Raw genomic sequence first — 21,928 nt, forward strand, 5'->3', positions numbered from 1 at the left:
TTATTCTATGTTCCAGTGTTAACAACCTGCTATCTATATTCAGGTGATTGTCGTGGTAGCTGGTGGTGTAATGCTGGTGAAGTCGTAATAAGTAAGTTATTATTTCTAAATCTAATCTTTTCCACTTTGTACAAATCTTAATACATCATATCCCTACTAGATGAACAATCAAATTATTATTTTAGTAACATAAATTATATAATATTAATTATCTTTATACATTAGTAGCACAGCAACAATATGAAGAAAAAAACACAAAGAATATTAAAAGAACATTAAATGATATAAGTTTATGTAACAAATAGAGAAGCACTATTGCCCTGCTTAAGTGTACGTGTCTGTATGTAAATTTATGCATTCAACAAACTTTAGTGTCAAAGTTTGTGTGGTAGTGCCTGTGTGTGTGTGTGTGTGTTAGTTCGTGTGTGTGTGTGTGTGTGTGCTAGTGCATGTGTGTTTGGTTGTTTGTGTAAGTGGAACATCAATTTTTCTTTCTGTCTATAATAGGAGTAAAGTAAATACTAAAATAGATGAAACAATATGATAAAATTCTCACAATTTCCAATAATATGCAAGATACAATTACATAAATATAAAGTCAATATATCTAAATTATTTTTAGTAATGCTTGACCAAAGATTGTTATCTGATCTGTATTTCTATGTTTGTATGGACAAGCCATTCTTAGTTTTAGTCATATTATTCTACTATTTTATATAGCCGTTTTGGAGTAGCTTCAGTATTTTAACTTATAAAAGATATAAAATCTGATATTAAATGCTTTAAAAGAATAAATTTGAATATTGCATACCTAATTATGAATATCATTAGGGGAGACTGGTGGGTGTTCTGAAGGAAAAGGTAACATTTTATATTCTATTTAAATTATATTATACTTTTAAGCTTGATAGTGAATGTAAACAATCATAAAAGCAAAGTTCACAAAATTAATTGAAATTAATTATGGCATATATTTTTAGAATCTTTTATTAAAAAACCTTATCTATACACCATACCCAATTTCTATTATCAATGTAGTCGGACAGACATAGTAGTCTAAGAATGATCTACACAATGATCAACACCAAGCATATTTCACTATCTTATTATAGAAATAGTAAACTTTTTTTGTCTGTAGCCAAGGATCTTGCTAACCGTTTAACCAATATGATCCTCCTTTACAGTAAGCTTCTTATAGGTCCTGGGATGGTTTTAGGCTATTTTCTTTTTTTAAGCCGGGGTCTGGTTTTAAAATATTTATCTGACATATCCCTTCTAATATATAGCCCCTAGTTGCTATGGTGCAGTAGATAGTTAAATAATAAGTAAATAAAGTCAAATGTTTATGCCAATAACTGCCCTATATCCCCATGTGCTTGCCTTTGCCAAAAAATACATTCCGTTTTTTCAATCTATTTTAAAATAAAAAGGGGAGGGGTGGGTGGTATTGTAAAACACTGCTGGTCTAATTTGTCATTTGTTGGCACAATCCTGAGGCTTATTATGATTATTATGATGATATGTGTATACAGTTAAATTTCTCTAGATAAGATTGAATACAGCACACATAAATCAGATTCAGACAGTTAGGAGGTTGAAACAGTTTTTTATAATGGCAGAACTGTAATTAATAATTTGACCTTTAACATTTCATCTTTATATATAAAGATATCTTTTTGGCCAATTTTTGCAATCCCCTGTATGTTCAATAGAGTGAACTGGAATAATTTCAGCTACCTAACTGTCATAGCTGTCATGAACAAAACTTTTAATGTGTTTATGAATACTTTCAACTTACTTGAAATTTGTAGCATTAGTAATTTTTGTTTAGCCTTTGTACCAAACACTGGTTGGTCTTGTAGAAGTGACATGGATTCTTCTTATTGCAAGGTAAAAAAAATTAAGAAAGAAACATCCAAAAAAATAGACAATTTATAATGGTAAATTATGGAAAGAAAGGTCAAAAACTGAAAATTGTTTTATTGTAAAATATTAGCTGATTAATTTACAAAGAAGGAAACAATCCTTATAATAAATGATAGGATGTTTGTCTGCCTGTCAGTACTGAAAGATCTCTCTAAAGTCTGAAACCACTTCTCCTAGGTCCTGGGAAGGTTTACAACTATTTTAGGGGAGGATACCACAACACTCCAAATAACGGAAACCACCATTTTCGGCGGTTACGGTGGTAAAACGGCAGTTGGTGGTGCCAATTAATATTTTTATCTGTTTATTGTTGCTATAGGATTTACCAAAAAAAATTATAGGTCTCTAGCTGTAATAGAAGCCACGATATTCATGATATATGTCTTTAGTAAAAGCCGGACAAAAATCGGTCATAAAGTCGGTCAGGGAGCGGTCAAACGGTCATAACACCACTTTTCTCAGAAGGTTATTGATATCTAAGTATTCACCAAGAAAATTTTAGGTTTCTACCTTATTCACAAAAGTCATAATGTAGAAATTAAGATTTATTTAGAATTTTTTCTAAATTTGGTGCCACCTAACCGACTTTGACTGGACGCCACGACCGACACAGACCAGATATCCTTATTAACTCTTGCCGACGTATAATTACTAAACTTAAAAAGTCATGAAGTCACAACTCTCTATCATACCTACAAAAAAAATGACATTGAAAAAACTAGAGGGGGGGGGGTCAATATGACCCCCCTCCCCTGATCTGTAAGGGTTAAATACTCTTATATTTGATAAGTTGAAAATGAAAGGGTATTTATTTTCTTATATGTTAATTTAGCATCCAGAAAAAAACGTGCTGAAATGGGGTGTAGGGATCCAACCCCTCTTGACAGGGTTCTAAAACCCATGATATACCATTCTGAAATAGCCAAGTGGGTTGTCAATTTAAAAAAGTCACACATATCAAAATTTACGCTGGTGTAATATACTTCCATTTGTTCATTTTGAATTTTACATATTTATGTTTGTCTATATAAATTTATTATTTAAGTATATGATTTGTTGTTCAGGAGATTTTTTTAGATAGCTATTCTGTTTTCCATCCATATAGGGGTGGGGGAGGTTGATAATTGGGCTGAGTTAACCCAACCACCAATAATGTTTTTACCTAGGCCTACCAAAAAGCTAAATATCTAATAAGATTATGAATTATACCTCCCCATTTACTTGTTTGAGGACAAAAATACCTTTTGAAGTGTTTTTGGACGATTCTATGGGCATTATTGTGCCAAAAAATATGTATCAAGAACTCAATTTTGAAATTTTTTGGTTCTTTTCTTTGGGGGTGGGGAGAGGGGCACTTCTCCTGCCCTGGTAGAGATATGGCCTTCAAACTTTAATATGCTCTTGTACATGTCCCAAATAGTATCTGTATCAATTTTTAGCTCTTTATCTCAATTTTAAAGAGTTTTGCAGCCTTTCTTGCAAAGGATAGAAGATTTGAGCATAAGGAAAATGCTTAAAAACCATTTATAGATGTTGACACCTAAGTTTTGAATTTTTATTTTACTTTACTTTTAAAATAAAGACTGAAATTTTTCTTTGTTTTTCTATTAATGGTCTTAAAAAACAAAGAATATAAACCATTAATTATTCTGTTAACTATGAAAGGATTAAAATTGCCTTAAAAAAAGTTTGCATAAAAAAAACAATGTATAACCCTATTGAAGGTGTGTTGAGACATTCCCTATTATTTGAGGCACTGCACTACTGTACTTAAAAAAACAAAGAAAATAAGCCATTAGTCATTAACTTCTGATGACTATGAGTGAGGTTAAATTGCTTTCAAAAAGTTCTCATAAAAAAATACACACTGTAGTTTAATAACTTGATATCATGATGCAACTAAGCTGTCAATCCCTGGGACACAAGGTAATAAAAAATTATTGTTTCTTAATGATATCTTTCAATTATTCAGAAACAATTAGAAACTACCACTACTACTACAACAACTACTACAACTCTTTCAACAACAACTACCACCACTACTACAACAACAACAACTCTATCAACAACAACTACCACTACTACTACAACAACTACCACCACTACTACAACAACAACAACTACCACCACTACTACAACAACAACAACTACCACCACTACTACAACAACAACAACTACCACCACTACTACAACAACAACAACTACCACTACTTCTACAGCAACTACTACAACTATATCAACAACAACTACCACCACTACTATAACAACAACAACTCTATCAACATCAACTACCACCACTACTACAACAACAACAAATCTATCAACAACAACTACCACTACTACTGCAACAACTACCACCACTACAACAACAACAACAACTACTACTACTACTACAGCAACTACTACAAATCTATCAACAACAACAACTACCACCACTACTACAACAACAGTTAGAGAATGTACCAAAATAGGTAATAAAATAAATTTAAATTTAAAATTGATATATTTTTGGCAAAATGTTTTCTTCCTTTTTTCTCATGCCATAAATAAATCCAACACTGGCATTTACACATCCCTACTTTTCTAATTATATGTCATAAATACATCCAACATTGGCAAATATACATCTAGTTTAATTACATGAATATTTATTTACAATTAAAGGGACTGTAAACAAGAAAATATCTCATCAGATTATGAAACACTAACATCATATCATTCATATAATCTCAAAGATATTGCAAAATACTCTCTTGTTTCCTTAAAAAACGGCTTTTCCGCTGATTTTTACTATATCCAAGATTGGAGAAAACGTTTCCAAAGTATGTAAATGTGCAGTTAATTGTCTTTTTTCCTTCTATAGCTAAAACAAAACTTTTTGACATAGTTCTCTATTTTTCCGAACGGTTAAACTGACTTTTAACATAATCATTGGTTTAAACCAATGTATAGTTACTTAGAAATTGATAAAATAATTACTACGTTATTAAAAAACTACTTGGCAATTTCATATCATAAAATAAATCCTTAATTGTAAGAAAATTGTTTCAACTATATGTGACAAGTTAAATATGCCTACAAACTTTATAAGAAACAAAAACGTTGAGATTTTCCCTATTTTTTGCAAAATACCATAAAATCAAGGCATTAATCCTGGATATTTTTTTATAAATAGGACGTTTTTGGTTGATCAGTGTAGTGAAAGGTGCTTAGAAAATGTTAAGATTTGATAATCAGATGAGAAATTTTTACGTTCACACTCCCTTTAATTAGATTTTGTACAGTATGTTTAGGTTTTAAACTTTTTACCCTATTATAGTAACTCCCCCCCTATTTACTTCCTTTTTCTTTAGATGCTCTGTACAAAACATTAATACATTTGCACAGGTGGTCAAATTATTGCTATATAATAGTATAATTTAAATATTTATTATTAGTTCATTATTTTATTATGGCAGTACCAGAGGCTATTTTTTGTGACAACTAAAACAACTGGGAAAAAAACCCACAAATTTCTAGTGGCTGATTATGTCACAGAGCTGTCAAACGTAGAAGCTCCATTACTTGATACTCAAATTTCATGTTTTGACTTAAATGAAAATTTGGATGTGGAAATAACTTATTCCCAAATACAAGATGATGTTTTTTCTGGAAAGAAGTATTAGGAATATAATACTAGACCACTTTACAAGGATTCAAGGGACAGGACCTCCAAGACCCCACAATCAATATGGAAGTGGGGATATGTCTGACTTATTGGTTGATGATTTTGGTTGTCCAATATATATATAGAATTGTGACAAGGTCAAGATCGTCACAACATTCCATCACATAATGATTTTTTTTTAACCTGACAAATATATTTTAATTTAAATCTTTTTAATGCTTTTTATTTTAACCTGACAAAAATATTATAACTCAAATAATATATAAATGTGTTGTTTTCTTATTATTTTGTGTTAAATTTCTATGGATGTATAAATGCCAGTGTTGGATGTATTTACAACATATAAATAAAAAAGTATGTATGTGTAAATACCAGTGTCAGCTGTATTTTTGACATATGTATAAAAAATATTGGATTTATTTTTGCCAGTGTTGGATGCATTTATGGCATAAAAATCGATTTTACTGTCATTTACACAGTAAAAAAACAGTTTGTCATAAATACATCCAATGCACTGGCGAAAACACATCCACTGTAAATTTGCTGGATGTGTAAATGGCAGTCCCCCAAATAAATCAATAGACATAGCATACATTGAATTCTTGTCTTTTAAAATAGATAAGACTATTCTGAATCCTACATAAAGATGTTTTGGGAATAAATCAAAATTTAAGTTAGAATTTCCACAGAAAAGAGTAAACAAAAGGCCCAATAAGCATTACATAAAGTTTGATAGTTACATCTGATTATTATTGCATTTGTAGTATAGAGTTAATATATTATATACAGATAAGCGTGGTCTGGAATGGGTGGCATTATTTAATGAACTAGCAATAAAAAACTGTTCTGAAACTTCCAATTCCACAGGTGCAGTATACTCTCAATTTCAATGTTTAAAGGTTTAGATTAAACATATTAGAAAAATACATGGTTTATCTTATGATTTAGATTTTAAGTTATTCTTTCAAACCTGAAATTGTAAATGTAAGCTTGAGTCTGTTTCCAATTTATCTAAAATTGATACTTTACCTAAAGTATATAAAATATATAAAAGACAGTTGTCTGAATAATATTAAGGTTAACCAAAATAAGGACTTTTGGTATATAAATGCTACAGGTCACTGAAAAGTATTTTAAGAAAAGCAAAGAAATGTTTTCTTATTTAACTAAACCTTAAATGTACATTGATATATAAGTATTGAGGTACTATATAAATATTACAGAAGGATATGCATATTGGTTTTGTGATGGAATTATAGGAGACTTCAACAGTTCAGAGCCTGATAGGTAAGTTATTATTCAAATCAACAAAAATAGATTACCTAAAATAAAAGGAGTGAAATGTTCCTAGAGGTTCTTAAACAAATGGCCTCAACAACTGTGAGAAAGGATGAAATCAAAAATTGTTTTTTTTAGAAGCCAATGTTATGAATCCTGGGTAGGGGACATAGACAACATGATAAATGAAGGTGAAAAATTTTTAAACTGTTATTTTACCAAACATTTGATCAAGGCTACTTTTCACAAATTATGATGATTCTAAATGATAAGATTATTTTTGTGTTGATACAACCTCTTCATAAAAAAAAACTTTATATAACATTAATTGTTGATAATTATAATTCTTTTTTTATTCCTTTTTTGAGCTAAGATTGCTGCTTTTTATTGTGATATCTTTGTATTGATAACAATGCATTTCTTTTTAAATTCCACCCTGTCTGTCTTTTGGTCAAAAATGAGATTGTACGCTGTATTAATCAAAGTCTGCGATTCTAAAACTTTACTTTACAGTTAAATAATCTAACACAGTACTCTCAAAACATGTTTTTAAAGGTTCCAATACAGATAATGAGATTGTTGATTACATAAACGAAGAAATGAGCCAGGATAATAAGGTATTGACTTTTTTCTCTCCTCTAACCTAGAAAATCTAAAGTAATTATCATTGTAAGTTATTTATTTTCTCATATTGATTAGGAGCAATTTGGAGGATCTATAATCAGATTAACAGAGGCATTAGATAAACTTGTGTTTGATGGACACAATGAGTCCAGGTAAAATTTGCATAAATTATTATGCCACACAAAGGGTTTTTCAGGAAGCCTTAATTTTTTTCATTCTTTCCTTTTGTTCTTGTTTAAAATGCTGCTTTTCTTCATTTAGCCTCAGATAGTAGGTAAATCTAAAACATGATAGCACTGACTGTTGATTTAGATTAGTCCTAAATTTGACATTGGGATTAGTACAATTCTTAAATTGCAGAAACCTTCTCTTTATTTACAGAGGTTAAATTATAGTCTTTATATTATCAAATTCTTTTCTAGGATATTTACTGTTCAGTTTTCATTTGATTTTATATCCCGTTAAAGATCTGTCACTCTCCTAATTTTGAGTATATTTTTTATGGAAAATGTAATTTAATTCTAAACTTTTTTTGCAAGAACATATTACAGGTAATGTAACATGTGGTAGGTCATATAATGTATGATTTATTTTTTTGTTATATTAAGATATTTAGATTAATGAAAAAATTATTTATAATTTGGGTAAATATGATCCTGATATTTCATGTCATGCAGCCTCTGCATATTTTTAAAAAGCTTTGAAGCAGTTAAAGTGCCTTGAACCCCCCATCCTATTTTAAAATGAATTGAAAATAATGAGGACTGATAAGTCTGATATTTTTTTATGTACTATAGTGAAGATGGCTATGATACCAATTTTGTCAACACATACCTGAATGTGACAGATCAGATTTTTAGGTATAAAAGTATTCTCTAAATAATTTATTTTATGTTGAAAGATGTCTAATTTTTTTTATTGTGGTAGTGTTAGGGTATAAAATCTCAAAATAAAGGTTAATTTTACCTTGGTAGCAATTTACATTTTTTTGTTGTTTTTTAAAGTAATTTAGGAAAGGGCAAAATTTATCAGAACAATGAAATTGAAAGTCATATTATGTTAACAAAGGATATGGTATTATGATTATGTCCAACCAATATTTTTTCATTTCCAAAATCAAATACTCATCAAAAATTAGTCACTACATATGTTGTCAAATACACCATGGAAAATCTATTTAATTGATAACATATCTAGGTCTTATCTTGGCTGGGAGGAAATTACTGATATGGAAACTAAAATGAAAACTGTAGTTAAGAATCTAGGTATGTAAAAGTAATTATTTACTTGCATGTAATTTAAATCTTTTTTATTATCTTTACATTGTATTTTAGAAACAATTGATCAAGTGGGATACAAGCTGGGAAAAGCATCAGCCAAAACTAAATCTAGGTATCTCATTTTATTTTATTAATCAAATCTAAATTTTGAGAAAATTCTTTCATTGAATTAGAGATTTGTAAGCAGATTAAATAAACCTATAATTACATAAACATTTTAGGTTTTATTTTCATTAAGAATGTGTAAAGCATTACATTTCTTGTTGGGTTATAATTGTTTAAATTTTATTGTAAAAAATAAGGAAAATCTTGGTTGAGAATAAAGGAAAAACAATAATGTTTTTAAAAAGTTTATTTAAATCTTCATACCTAAATCTTATTAGAGTAAACTCAATTTTTAATTTCTGTTTAACAGATGTGAAGACTCAGTTACTGATCAATTTGCAGCAATAGAGCTTCAAGTCAAAAATCTAGTCAAAAATCAAGATTCAAATGAATACTGTTTTCAACTAAACCAAGTAAATATATATTAAGATATTTATGAATAAAAGATACTCCAATTATCAATACTTATAAAGGTAATCAAAGAACTTTACAAAGGTCACTTGCATGTTATTCAGGGAACAATATGTGTTGAGTTGGAATTGGAGAAAGGAGATTGTAATATTTTTGTCTTGACATCAATCAAGTCAAAAAAAGATGTTAATGATAAGAACTCTCCTATATTTGCAGAGTAAGTATTATTATTAAGTTATTATTATCAAATATGCAATATACAACCAGGATAAAGTTGAGATGAAAACAATTTTACTACATCTATTTCTTTAATTTCCCTAAATTTTGAGTTTGTTATAATTATTCAAGAGTTTGAATGGCTCAAATACTTTTTTTATATTAAATATAAAAAATACTTTTTCTTTTCACCAATGATAAATATTAATGTTACTTAATTTGAATAATAAACGTTTTTGACTATCCTGAAAAATAAGACATCCAAAATGAAACAATTCAAAATTAGGAGTCAGCTAGCTTTTTAACTTTTCTAATTTTAACAATTAGGCAGTTTTCATCAGTCTATTTAAACATTTTTTTTTATAAGTTTGCCAATGGATTCACTGAACCATGGAGGTATGCTTGGTGATAGTCTCCTAGGTAATTTAAGATAATATCAAAAGGGATGTATACTTTTGTAATTTCAGCAGAAATAGGATGAGGTTGGAAAGGAAATTTTGAATCAGAATATCTTTTGTGTCTAAATTCAGACTCAAGATTTCAAAATTCTGACTTTTAATATCTATAGCGATTACAAAGATCCTCCCTCCCCTACCCTCCCCCTCACAAACCACCAAAGTATTCATTCCATATCTATATTTTTATAAATAAACATGAATTGCACATTCACATTATTAAGTCTTTACTAGTAAATAGAAAAAAATTTAAAATTTAATAGGAATGACCATTAACAATGGAAGTTACAGCAAGGACAACCTGATCTCAACTATAACTTTTATATGGGAAGATTTATATAAGGTAAGCTTGAAGATATATAAAAAATATGTTAATAATTTCATTTTTTTACCACATTTCTTGTAGAATATTCCTGGATGCCAATTTATCCCTGAAGAACCACAATGTATCTACTTGGATACTGAAGAAAAAAAGTGGTCTACAAAAGGATGTAAGGTAAGAATTATGTATTGTTGAGTTTGGAGATTAAAACCAACTTCATAGAAATATAATTTATTAATTTTTTGTATAGTTTCTTTTACTCTTGGCCCATATCAATAAGTACTTTTAGTGATATATTTTCCATTTTTAAGAAAGACTGAACCATGATTATGAGTATTTCAATTTTAAGGCTTTCTTTTTGCAGTCTTCCATAAAAAAAAATTCTAGATACATTAAAGATAAATTAACAATCTAATTCCTTCTCTTATTTTGAAATCAATATTTTGGTCAGGTTAGGTTTGATTTTATTAGGTACATATTAGAATAAACAACACCACTAAACATGTATTCAGTTTTGTTCATAAACTGTTATTAAAGTAGATTTTTCTGAATTTAAATTTTCTTGAATACAAGGAATCAATGAAATTATATAATACAATTAATCTGACAATATTTTATCAAACATGGATGTCTCTAAAATATGGCATATATTAGAAAATTATACATATTCAGTAATAATAATTCATATAGCATCCTTAGGAATATTAATCACAACAGATGAATATATGGTTTGACAAAGCTTTTTTTCCTGCTATTTTGTAACAGAACCTTTAGAATTTTTTGTACACCTAAATTATTATTATTATAATGTATTTTATTGGTTTTTAATCAGTTTAAAACATAAAATCACACAAAAATATTAATAAAATATAAATTGAAAACTATTTACAAATACTATATGAATTAATTTTTGGTTTCTTGAATATGATCAGTCTTTATTTGACGACTCAAAGATATTCCATTTTTTTTGTTTTATCAGAGTGAGGGCAATGGCATCTTTTTCATTAATACGAGGGTATCAAATTATCCAGATTAACTGTTAACACTGGGCCGTCAGCTTAGATCTGTCCCCATTAGAGCTAAAAAAATTTGTGCATGTACCCTGTTTATTAATGAATTTCCGACCTTAAGTGAGTCAAAGTCAATTTTTGCTTCCTTCCCCTTTTATTTAACAACCAACAACCTTTGTTTTTAGGTCCTTTTTTAAAAAAATTTCAAATGGCTGTAATCTTTTTATTTTTGAATCTAGAAGAAAATTTTTTTGCAAAAAATGTTTATGTATATTTTATGTTAGAGATATAAAAACATAAATTTCAGCAGCCACAGCTGTAATTGGCAGCTACCAGCGTTCAATGCCCTCCCCCTTGACGGTTAAGGGTTGAATTGCTCTATAATTCTTTTAAAAGTCTTTTAGCATTGCCAACGCAGGTTTAATTTTCTTATTTCTACATTCAAAAAGAAAGCAAGCTGAAATAATAATTTCTGTGTTAACAATTATTGCCTTATAGAAAGGTGGTGGATGGTGCACCCAAGAAAACAAAATCAGCAGCCCAGATTGGTAAAGAAAAGTGTTAAAATATCTAGAAGTAATTCTGTATTTGTTGAACAATACAGATAAGAATGACAAGAAGTTTCTCTAGGGGTGGGAAGATTTAAAGTGATTGCACATTGTCTATGAAAAACAAAACAAAAACATCTTTTTTCAAGAGCTTTTTAGAAACTTTGGCCTTAAAACTCTCAGATCTACTGCAGTTCATGGTAAAATATTGCTGGTAACGAATGCTGACTGGTTCTTGGCAATGTTACAAATTTTCTGGATCCAGCAGCACGCATATCCCCCTAAATCCTAGATTCCTGTTAGCTGACAATCTGCAAATTTTCCAGGTTACCAGCAATAATAGAAGATTACTGGCTTACAGAAGTTTTTACCCCATACCATTTATCACAATTTCTTAGGGGGTAAACAGCAATGATTAATAAGGGACAGTAGCTTTATTATTTTATGTGCATTTATAATAGCGGTAGGGGAAGTATATAGAAGAATGGGATCTTTACCTATAAATTTAACTGTTTCTATCTTAATATCCATTTTTGTGCCAAAATTTGGGCATGCTGATTTATTTTTATAATAAATAAAAAGATGGGGGAGATATCTTTGTAATTATAATCGTATTGGTTAACTGATTTTTAGTAGCGAAGCTACTCTATAATTCACTTTGTCCGTCCGTCAGTCAGTCAGTCCGTCAGTCAGTCAGTCCGTCAGTCAGTCAGTCCGTCAGTCCGTAACGCTATGGGGGAAATGGGATTTACTCAGCTCCTATAAAAGATAGAATGCTGAAATTTTTTGACAACATTCCTATCATTAAGGAGCACAATTAACTATAAAACATCATTGGCGGTCGGACCGCTTTTTAGCAGGTTTTAGGCTATTTTTATATTTTTCACATTTTTCTCCATATCTTCAGTGTTTATGGTCCGATTTTCAAAATTTTTTCAGTTATAGATATCAAAATTAAATTTCCCATCGTTTAAAGAAAACATCCATAAAGGCCCGGCTGTCTTTTTAACTGGTTTTAGGCTATTTTTATATTTTTCACATTTTTCTCCATATCTTCAGTGTTTATGGTCTGATTTTCAAATTTTTTTCAGTTATAGATATCAAAATCAAATTTTCCGTCTTTTAAAGAAAACAACCATGATGGCCAGACTGCCTTTTTAGCAGGTTTTAGGCTGTTTTTTTTATATATTTAACATTTTTCTCCATATCTTCAGTGTTTATAGTCCGATTTTCAAAATTTTTCAGTTATAGATATCAAAATTAAATTTCCCGTCTTTTAAACAAAATGACCATGACGGCCAGACTGCCTTTTTAGCAGGTTTTAGGCTATTTTTATATATTTAACACTTTTTTCCATATCTTCAGTGTATATGGTCCGATTTTCCAAATTTTCTAAGTGAAGGATTTAAAAATTAAATTTTTTGGCGTTTTAATAAAACAACCATGACGGCCAGACTGCCTTTTATCAGGTTTTTGGCTATTTTTATATGTTTTACATATTTCCCCATATCTTTGTTTATTTTGATGCAATTTTCAAACTTTTATGGGATATCTGTATCAAAATAATTTTTCCCATTGTTATGAGCATTTTTAATATAATTTACTTTGACCATCGTCATCATGCAAAATAAAACAAGGTTTCATGTTTATTTTATCCAATAAATCTATTCTTGATTTTAGTAAAAACCTTTTAAATCTACCTGTATGTATTCCAATCGACGATTTTTTGTGCTTCGCTACTTATGGATGTTGTCATCCTTGTTTTTCTAATTGAGGCTCTGAATTTAAACAGTAAAACCAACAAACTTGAACACTAGTAGAATTTAAAAACTTAATACCTATTCATTTAAAAAAAACAGTATGAAAAAAATTGTAAAAAGGTATAAACTTGTTGAAAATTAAGGACTTGGACTGTTTCATCATAAGTTTGAAAATTATAGAACAATTATAACATGTCTAAATTGACAAAAAGAGTGAGGTCACTCAGAGTCCTTAAATACTTTCTTTACAGTGAAGCTTCTTTTTTCCATGGGATGGTTTTAAGCTATTTCATAAAATACCAATCCATATCCCCTCTAGTCAGTGGCATGCAAAGCACTTTGTCTAGGGGGGGGGAAGCATTTTGAACATTTTGCATTTTGGTTATATACCTATAATTAATAAGGGCGTTTTAAGGGGGTGGGATTACTTGATTATTGGCCTTCTAATCCCTATCCATTCTTCCCCATCCCTTCCCACCATCCTCTCATCCATTCCCTCCTCCATCCCTTCCCCCATCCCCATCCCCCATCTATTCTCTCTAATCTTTTCATCCCCATCCCTTCAGCTAAAAGGCATCTTGCAAAAAAAAGAATTTTTACCTATCCCCCTTCCCCCCCAACATGGAATTAGTTCATGGGAGGGAAGATGATTCAAAAGAATGATAACCCACCTTTAAAAAATTAGGAAAGGGGCGAGATACAAACTCTGATTTTGGAAATAATCTGGAAAATCATATTTCCCCCACAGCGTTACGGACTGACAAACATAGTAAATTATTGAATTACTAGCAGCTTCGGCCCTAGCCTTTAGGGGCTTTGCCCCATGAGATAATTTTTAAAAAAATCTAGATATATCTAAAAATATATCTAATAATTCAAATGGCATTTTAAAAATATGTCACTAGCAAGGATTTGCTAGGGTGGTACGCGAAGTGAACCAAGAAAAACAAGAGTTGTGTTATTTTATCAAGTCAAGAATATAGAGTGTTGTGAGCTTTAATTAGGGTTGTTAATGTAAATTGCTTTAGTTAAGGGAAATGTAAACTTATCCTGAACATTATATGATATTCTTATATATTGTTATTCATTTAAACAGACATACAGTTTCGAGAAAAAAGACCAAGATAAATGTCAAAGCAGTTTGAAATGTATTCCTAAATTGGCACGCAAAGCGCGCAATTTTTTTAGCATAAAGCAACTTTTTGTATAAATATTTCATGTTTACAAATGTTTTTATAGAATTCACAATATAATATACCATGTGATGAACAGAAGAAATCAATTGAAAGGCTGCAAAGTGCAAATTATTTATTTAAATATGCAGAGATGTAGTGGACATTTGGGTTTTGGGGGCTAGGGGGGTCGGGGGGCGATCGCCCAAAGTGCCCCCTTTGGTTGGCACGCCACTGCCTCTAGTAGTATGATAAAGCAAAGGATTTAAATTTAAATATTTATGAAATAGTAGGCATGCACTTCAGGTTTGGTTTTAGGATAGTTTCTTTCTCAGAAAAAAAAGTTTTGAACTTGACATAGACAAACATCAAATCACTTACATATAGCCTAACTGCTTCAACCCTCCAAAATGTTTAATAATATATGGATGACATGGCCATTTCGTGGTATTCCTATCACTTTCAAAACTAAACATACTCAAGATTTCTTAATATTTCTACTGACCCACTTAACCCCCTTCCTTCTGTTCATAATATAAAAGGAAAGTCGATGGTAGAAGTTGGTGATCATAACTATTTTCGGATATCTTCAAACTTGATTTACCCCCTCTCTTTTTTCCTTTTCCTATTTTGTGCGTCATTCTTGAGTCTACAGGTGTTTATACAAATGTGCCAATTAAATTTTTTTTATTTTTTTTAACCCATTAGTGACAATTCTACTTCCCATGATCCGATTTTTGTGAAATTTTCAGGGTTTCTTAGTTTTTATCAAACTTAAACAAGTCTCGAAATAAGTAAGACAAAAAAGTTCGGATCAACACTACTGCACAACACTAAAAATTGAAACACAATTGCACAAATAAATCATAATTATTGAAGGGATGGGGGAGGTGGGGGAAGGGGAATATTATGCTAAGATAAGTTGGCTTATATATATATCTCCAGAGGCACCTTGATCACAAATTGGGGGGGGGGGGGGGGGGGGTAGAACAAAAAATAGGTTGCTTCATTTCTAATCAATTTTCATTTAAGAATAACATCATCCATTAAAGCGAAACCTTGAAATAGTAAGACAAACTAAAATTAACACTTGTAAAGTGTCAAAACTAAATAAGCAAAAATTAATATATAAGCCTAAACAAAATTGGAAGCAAATTTGTTCAAACTTCTTAAATACAGGATACTGTATAAGGACATACTTATACATTTTCAGGATCTGAATATAGAGATGCTTTGCTAATAACATTATTCCTTGTGGTAATAGGAATCAGTATTCAATTCTAACCTGTTTAAATTAAAGAAAAGAGTTAACTGTCCCAGACAGACGGACAGACCAACCCTAATTATAGCAAAATTTTAAAGCTTAACCCTTACAGATTGGTGGGGGGGAGGGCTAAATATGCCCCCAAAAGGATATTAAAGTTTTTTAGGGTACGTAAAAATTGGTTAAATTCGCCATGAATTTTGGACATTCTCTATATGCGCAGCTACTCTATAACTAACAGGGAGGGAGGGTACATGGACTGTAAATGACACTGGTACCCAAAAGTGTATACCTGTGGGTATTTTTATTGCATTTTGGTTTGTTGTTTACAAAAGAGTTGTGTCCAAACTTTTAAACCATTATTTTTAAATTACTGAATAAGTAATACTGTTTGTCATCATTGGGGATATAATTATATATCAATGTATCGTCCCAATGCATTATTCCATTAGAACAGTTTTAAAATCTATTGATCCATCTTAACCCAAGACTGCTTTATCAAACTAACATCTTTGTACAGGTCAAATATATATTTCAAAAACAAAAGTTTTCATTCTCAATCGTCCTGTATAGGAAAAAAGTATATTTTTGAAAAATCTGAATCAGATATTTAATATTTCTTTTTTTCTTTGATTTAATGAATCGTAGAGATGCATTGCATTATTATAAAATGATGGGTAGGTAAAACTGCTGATTAAAATAATTTGTATTAGTAAAATCACATACCTATACAAATTTTTGACATTTTAAACATATTTACACTTGCGCTATATTTCTAACCAATACAAAACAAACAAAAAAAATGAAAAATCAGCTGAATGAAAGGGTTAAAGATTTTGAATAAGCGTAGCAAAAGGGGAATGTGGTCTGGTTGTTTTTTTCATTATTTATTTTCCTTTAAAATAATGATGACAAATAGTTATTTGTATATTATAGAAACTTTAGCGTTAAGAGTACCTAACACATTCGAAAGACGTGAAAACAATACTTTCTACCTTAGAATTTTGATGTAAAGAAAGAAGTTGATTATCTGTAGGATATTTCTATAAGGGAACTAGACTTTAAAAACTCAACTTTCATAAACTTAACAATTAAAAATGTCCTTAATAATTGTATAATTTTAATATAATCCTTTTGCCCTCCAAAAAACTTCCCTATTATTGCTGCGCTACTTTTAAATATGTTTATCCTTGTTTATTTGTTGTGAGAGGGCTAAAGATTTTTATCAATTAAATTTAGTAGCGAAGCTACTTTATAGTTCTAAATGTGGCTATGTCTAAAAAGTTTTTTGTATTATACATCAGCTTATTCTGATAGAAGAAAAATCTTAAATATGAAGATTTCTAAAAGCAATAAGCATCGAGTTTTACTTTGTCAGTCGGTTTTAGGCTATTTAGAGGTGTATATATTTAAGAATACTTATTGCATATATGAAAAAATTATATAGATATAGATAGATTTAAATGCTTTTTGATAGAAATGAATTTTAGAAAACACATGGAAAGATAGATAGACATACAGACATCCATTATACATTGATATATTGAAATAAAAAATTTACTTCTATAGATTTTGATCTATCCATCCTATAATAGAAAGCTTTTAGTTTTTTTTTATGTTTGTCTGTCAATATATTGCCAACCACTGAACCAATTGAGTTCTCCATTTTAGGAAGCTTCACGGGATTGTTTGAGGCTATAACATATGTCACAAATATGTAGGTCTTTGGTTAGTTTTAGGCTATTTTACTTCTCCCTCCATTAGATAACAATAGCCCAGCCGATAGCAGAGAAAAATTTAGAGAAAGAAAATGACATATAGAGAGAGATACATTGCAGAAGAATAAGAACAGGAGAAAAATTGAGAAATTGTCTTTTTTGCTTCTAGACAAGACAAGGACGTTTTATAGTTGTTATTAAGGTATAGCATGTGTTTTTAAACATAGATAGATAGATAATGTCAATACAAAAATTAACAGAATATCTATAGTCTGTCTGTCTGTGTATACCAAAGGATCTTGCTAACTGCTGAATCTGTTTGGTTATCCTTTATAGTGAAGCTTCTCATAGGTCCTGGGAAGATTTTCATCTATGAAACATTGATAAAAGTAGATTTTTTGGAACATTAAATGTATTAAATTATTAAAAATTAAAATAAATAAAAAAATTATCATTCTATAGTGTACAATCCCAATCGATCTATATTACACAAATTTATAGATCGTTCAATAGTGCTCGATCCGAATTGTTCATTATAGTACAACAATTAAATGTGAAAAAAAAGCGCATTAAAAAAACACCTATGTCTAAAATTCTTTTTTTGTTGTAAAATATATAAAAAATACTACATGATAAGTCTACCTTTTTAAAAATATTTAAATCAAATGAGTATTTTTTACCTTCTTAAAAATATTTTTTTCGAATTTGATGGTGAAGCCATAACAAATGGTTTTGTACTAATTTATGGTTGACCAATACGAAACTTATATAATAGAAAGTTTTGCCCATATCCTGACTCTATAATATTCATTAAGCCGAAAAAGACCTAAACCTTCAAATTTCATGTGTTTTTTATGGTTTTTTTAAATCGTGCATTATTGCCTTAATTGTCACGAATGGGTTAAAATGACATCTGTTCATTTTTTCTTTGCAATTAAGCTTTTTTTTAGGTACAGGGAAGGTTTTTAACTATTTTAGGAGAGTGTATCTCCACCCTCCCAATTTTAAATCCAGCCCCCCAAATTTTGTTCTCTCAATATTTCTTATTAAAACTCAAATTAAAAAGTAGAAGGGCGGTTGACTTATCCCCCTCCCACCTTAAGAACACCTAGAGGCTTCTTGGGGGCGTTCGTTGCTCCTAGTCTTTCTTAAAATAAAAGCTATGTCTTGCATTTTTTTTCAATTAGGTGTTTAATCACGAATTTCATATGATAAAAATATTTTTCTTATTTAATTGTTATCCTAATAAGATAATAGTTGTGCTTGAAAATTGTTTTAATAGCTATTATTATATGTTGCATTTTTAGATAAACATGAGAATTGTGATCAGAATTTGTGTATCATTTGCATCATTTCTATTTTCAGATATATATTACCATACATACATGTTCTATATAGCCTTCTTCAACCCTTCCATATTTTTATTATTGTGCGGTTGTCCAGGCCATTTCCTTTGTATACCTCCTAATATTTAATACATAATCATACTGTTCATAAGTAACAGAATTCTGCAATATTTATACTAACTCCCTCCTCCCCCCTTTCCCTTCAATCTCTCCAATTATTATTGATGTGGGTGTATACATTGTTGCAATTATAAGGATTTTTTTTAGTTCAACCTTTAAATTGTGGGGAAAGTGTAATAAAAGGGTAATGGGGATTTAAAAGTGTAATATTGTTATAAATAGGAATATTTTAAACTTGGCAGTTACTATGGCTAAGTTGCCGGCAACCAGGAAAGTTAAACATTGGTGGCTCCAGAAATATTTCATGTTATGCTAGATCCAGGAATCTTGTAATATTGCCAGGAAACAGGAAGCATTCGTTACCAACAATATTTTACCATGAACTGCAGTAGATCCAAATTCTCCGTTGATACATACTTGAAATAAAAAAATTCTTTATCTGGTGTAGAATTGTATAGAGAACAAGAAGAAATGCTACTTTTGATGATACATTAAGAAAAAAAGTCTGTAAGATAGATTTTCCTTGGTCTTACTGTATATACATACATTTAAGAATATATTCCTAAATGGCAAATTTGAATTTCAAAAAGCACATGCTATACTGATCCCCTAGAATCTAAAGGCTTTAGATTTAACCCTTAACAGTTGGGGAGGGGGGACGTTTTATGCCCCCCCCCCCCCACTCTGTCTCATTTTCTGTGAGTGAAAGATAAAAAGCCCATACTGCGTAACTTTTTAAGTATGGGTATGACACATAACTGAGAGTTGGAATTTTTGAATATCTCCATCCCGCGGGTACAGGATGCCAGCAAACCTGACAGGGTCATCCCTGTAAAGAGCAAAAATAATTTTTTGACTTAAACAAAGCATTTTGTCTTACCAAACTAGTAAATTAAACTCTAGTAGTACATCCTCATATGAATTACTAGTGTTCAAGTCAATTTCAGGTTCCAGGTATGATCCTGCAGCTCCTGAACCTCCAGGTCTCCATAAATCTTTAAACAGCTGCTGTAGCCAAAATTTTTGACTTAGAGACTTCAAATTTTAAACTTTAGCTTTTCTTTCATGTCTACATAACATATTAATTATTATTATTTTCCCGCCAACTGCGGCGGCTTGCAGCTGCCAAGTACAGCTGCAGTTTGAAATTTTAAAGTAAAAAAGGAACTAAAAACAAAGGTTGTTAAATAAAAAGGTGAAGGAAGCAAAAATTGACTTTTACTTACTTTAGGTCGGAAATTTATTATCAGGGGACTTGCACAAAAAATTTTAGCCTCTAGCTCTAATAGGAACTTAGATATTAGAGAGGGGCATTGAACGGCGCCTCTCCCCCCCTAACCAGTTAAGGTGCAGCAAGGGTCCTGACTCTTAAGGGTTAAAGGTGCAACATAGCCTAAAACCATGCCAAAGGTTCAATCTAAAATAAGAAGAGCCTAAATCCACCACAAACTTATGAGAAGACAAACTAAATCATTTCAAGATTTATTAAATCCTAACTTTCAGAAAAAAAACCTTACTACTTTATATTATTATTAGGATATTATAAACAAACAATATTATTTTCAGTTTTTTTCTATACTCATCTATGTACTAAAGTATCAAAACTAAGTTTACCTATCTATTTGAGGATGCAACAAAATTTTCTAAATTCTAAATGATGGTTACTCAAGCTTATATATAATTTAGACTGGACCGGTATATGGAGAAAATGACAAGACAGTTGTGACATGCGTGTGTGATCATCTAACTAGTTTTGGAGTCATGATGGATTTTAACAATGAAGTTAAAGCTGATGATCCTGGTAAGTTTATTTTTAATAGTAAACAGCTTATCCAATTAACTTTCAGTCCTGGACAATTTTTGATTTTTGAGCTATTATTAAATGCTTCATTACAAACACAAAGCTTTCATGGAATTACAACTCTCTACATACTGGTGATTATAAATCTGCAGACATCAAAGATTATTTATTTTGTTTAGCTATCTTTAACCTATTTCTAAAAAGCTCTACTAAAAACATTAAAACAGTATTGTTTTCAGTGCTTAACCTTCTCTCCATCTTTCTTGGTTCTTCCTCCATTTTGGCTATCCTTGTCACTGAAATATTACTTTATTTTGGAAGGTAATTTTAAAAACTGTTTGAAATTTATCTTTAATAATATGAAATAAATATTTCGCTCTAAATTTCTTTAATTATTTTTATTTTATTAAATTAAATATGAATTTTTTATTATAGAATGTTTTTTGTTAGGGACAAAGATGATGATGAAGTGAACATGAAGAGGTCTGCTGAGAGAAATCTCAACTTGTGCATGTCATTTGCACAACTTGGGTTTCTAATCTTTGTAGGTAAATAATTGATAATGATAGAAGCTGTAAATAAGGGAGAGACAATAATCATTTTTTTATAAATCATATATTCTCAAATAAGTAAAACAATTTTGTAGAAATTGGACACTATGCAGATATTAAATAATATTTTTAATGGCAAGATAAAAATACTAGTTTATATCAAAATAAAAATTAAAATTAGTAATTCCATTTCTTTTTTTGTTTTACAATAAGCTACAGTGTCATATCCATCAACTTTAAAAATAGTTTTTAAAATTCTTTTCTATATTGCTTGATCTCCATATATCTCATCTCCTCTCCATCTTTTAAAGTAAATGTATAATAAAATTCATCTGGTATACTTCAATGACATGT

General features: G+C 30.0%; 1 protein-coding gene across 1 annotated transcript in view; it reads left to right on the forward strand.

Annotated features, from left to right (window-relative positions):
- LOC145329145 (adhesion G protein-coupled receptor L2-like) overlaps window positions 1-21,928 on the forward strand; it is a 38,769-nt gene that overhangs the window by 10,287 nt on the left and 6,554 nt on the right. Inside the window, exons 6-25 of the mRNA XM_080173199.1 lie at window positions 44-91; window positions 832-861; window positions 1,832-1,890; window positions 3,899-4,397; window positions 6,383-6,460; window positions 6,817-6,880; window positions 7,010-7,062; window positions 7,427-7,488; window positions 7,571-7,647; window positions 8,293-8,355; window positions 8,693-8,760; window positions 8,830-8,887; window positions 9,191-9,293; window positions 9,396-9,508; window positions 9,875-9,927; window positions 10,226-10,305; window positions 10,369-10,458; window positions 20,909-21,023; window positions 21,263-21,344; window positions 21,474-21,571. Coding sequence (XP_080029325.1) covers window positions 44-91; window positions 832-861; window positions 1,832-1,890; window positions 3,899-4,397; window positions 6,383-6,460; window positions 6,817-6,880; window positions 7,010-7,062; window positions 7,427-7,488; window positions 7,571-7,647; window positions 8,293-8,355; window positions 8,693-8,760; window positions 8,830-8,887; window positions 9,191-9,293; window positions 9,396-9,508; window positions 9,875-9,927; window positions 10,226-10,305; window positions 10,369-10,458; window positions 20,909-21,023; window positions 21,263-21,344; window positions 21,474-21,571 — 1,893 coding nt within the window. The remainder of the gene's footprint in view (window positions 1-43; window positions 92-831; window positions 862-1,831; window positions 1,891-3,898; window positions 4,398-6,382; window positions 6,461-6,816; window positions 6,881-7,009; window positions 7,063-7,426; window positions 7,489-7,570; window positions 7,648-8,292; window positions 8,356-8,692; window positions 8,761-8,829; window positions 8,888-9,190; window positions 9,294-9,395; window positions 9,509-9,874; window positions 9,928-10,225; window positions 10,306-10,368; window positions 10,459-20,908; window positions 21,024-21,262; window positions 21,345-21,473; window positions 21,572-21,928) is intronic.

This window comes from Acartia tonsa, chromosome 9 (genome assembly GCF_053477335.1).
Source record: "Acartia tonsa isolate MP-2025a chromosome 9, ASM5347733v1, whole genome shotgun sequence".
In the NCBI taxonomy this organism is placed as follows: domain Eukaryota; kingdom Metazoa; phylum Arthropoda; class Copepoda; order Calanoida; family Acartiidae; genus Acartia; species Acartia tonsa.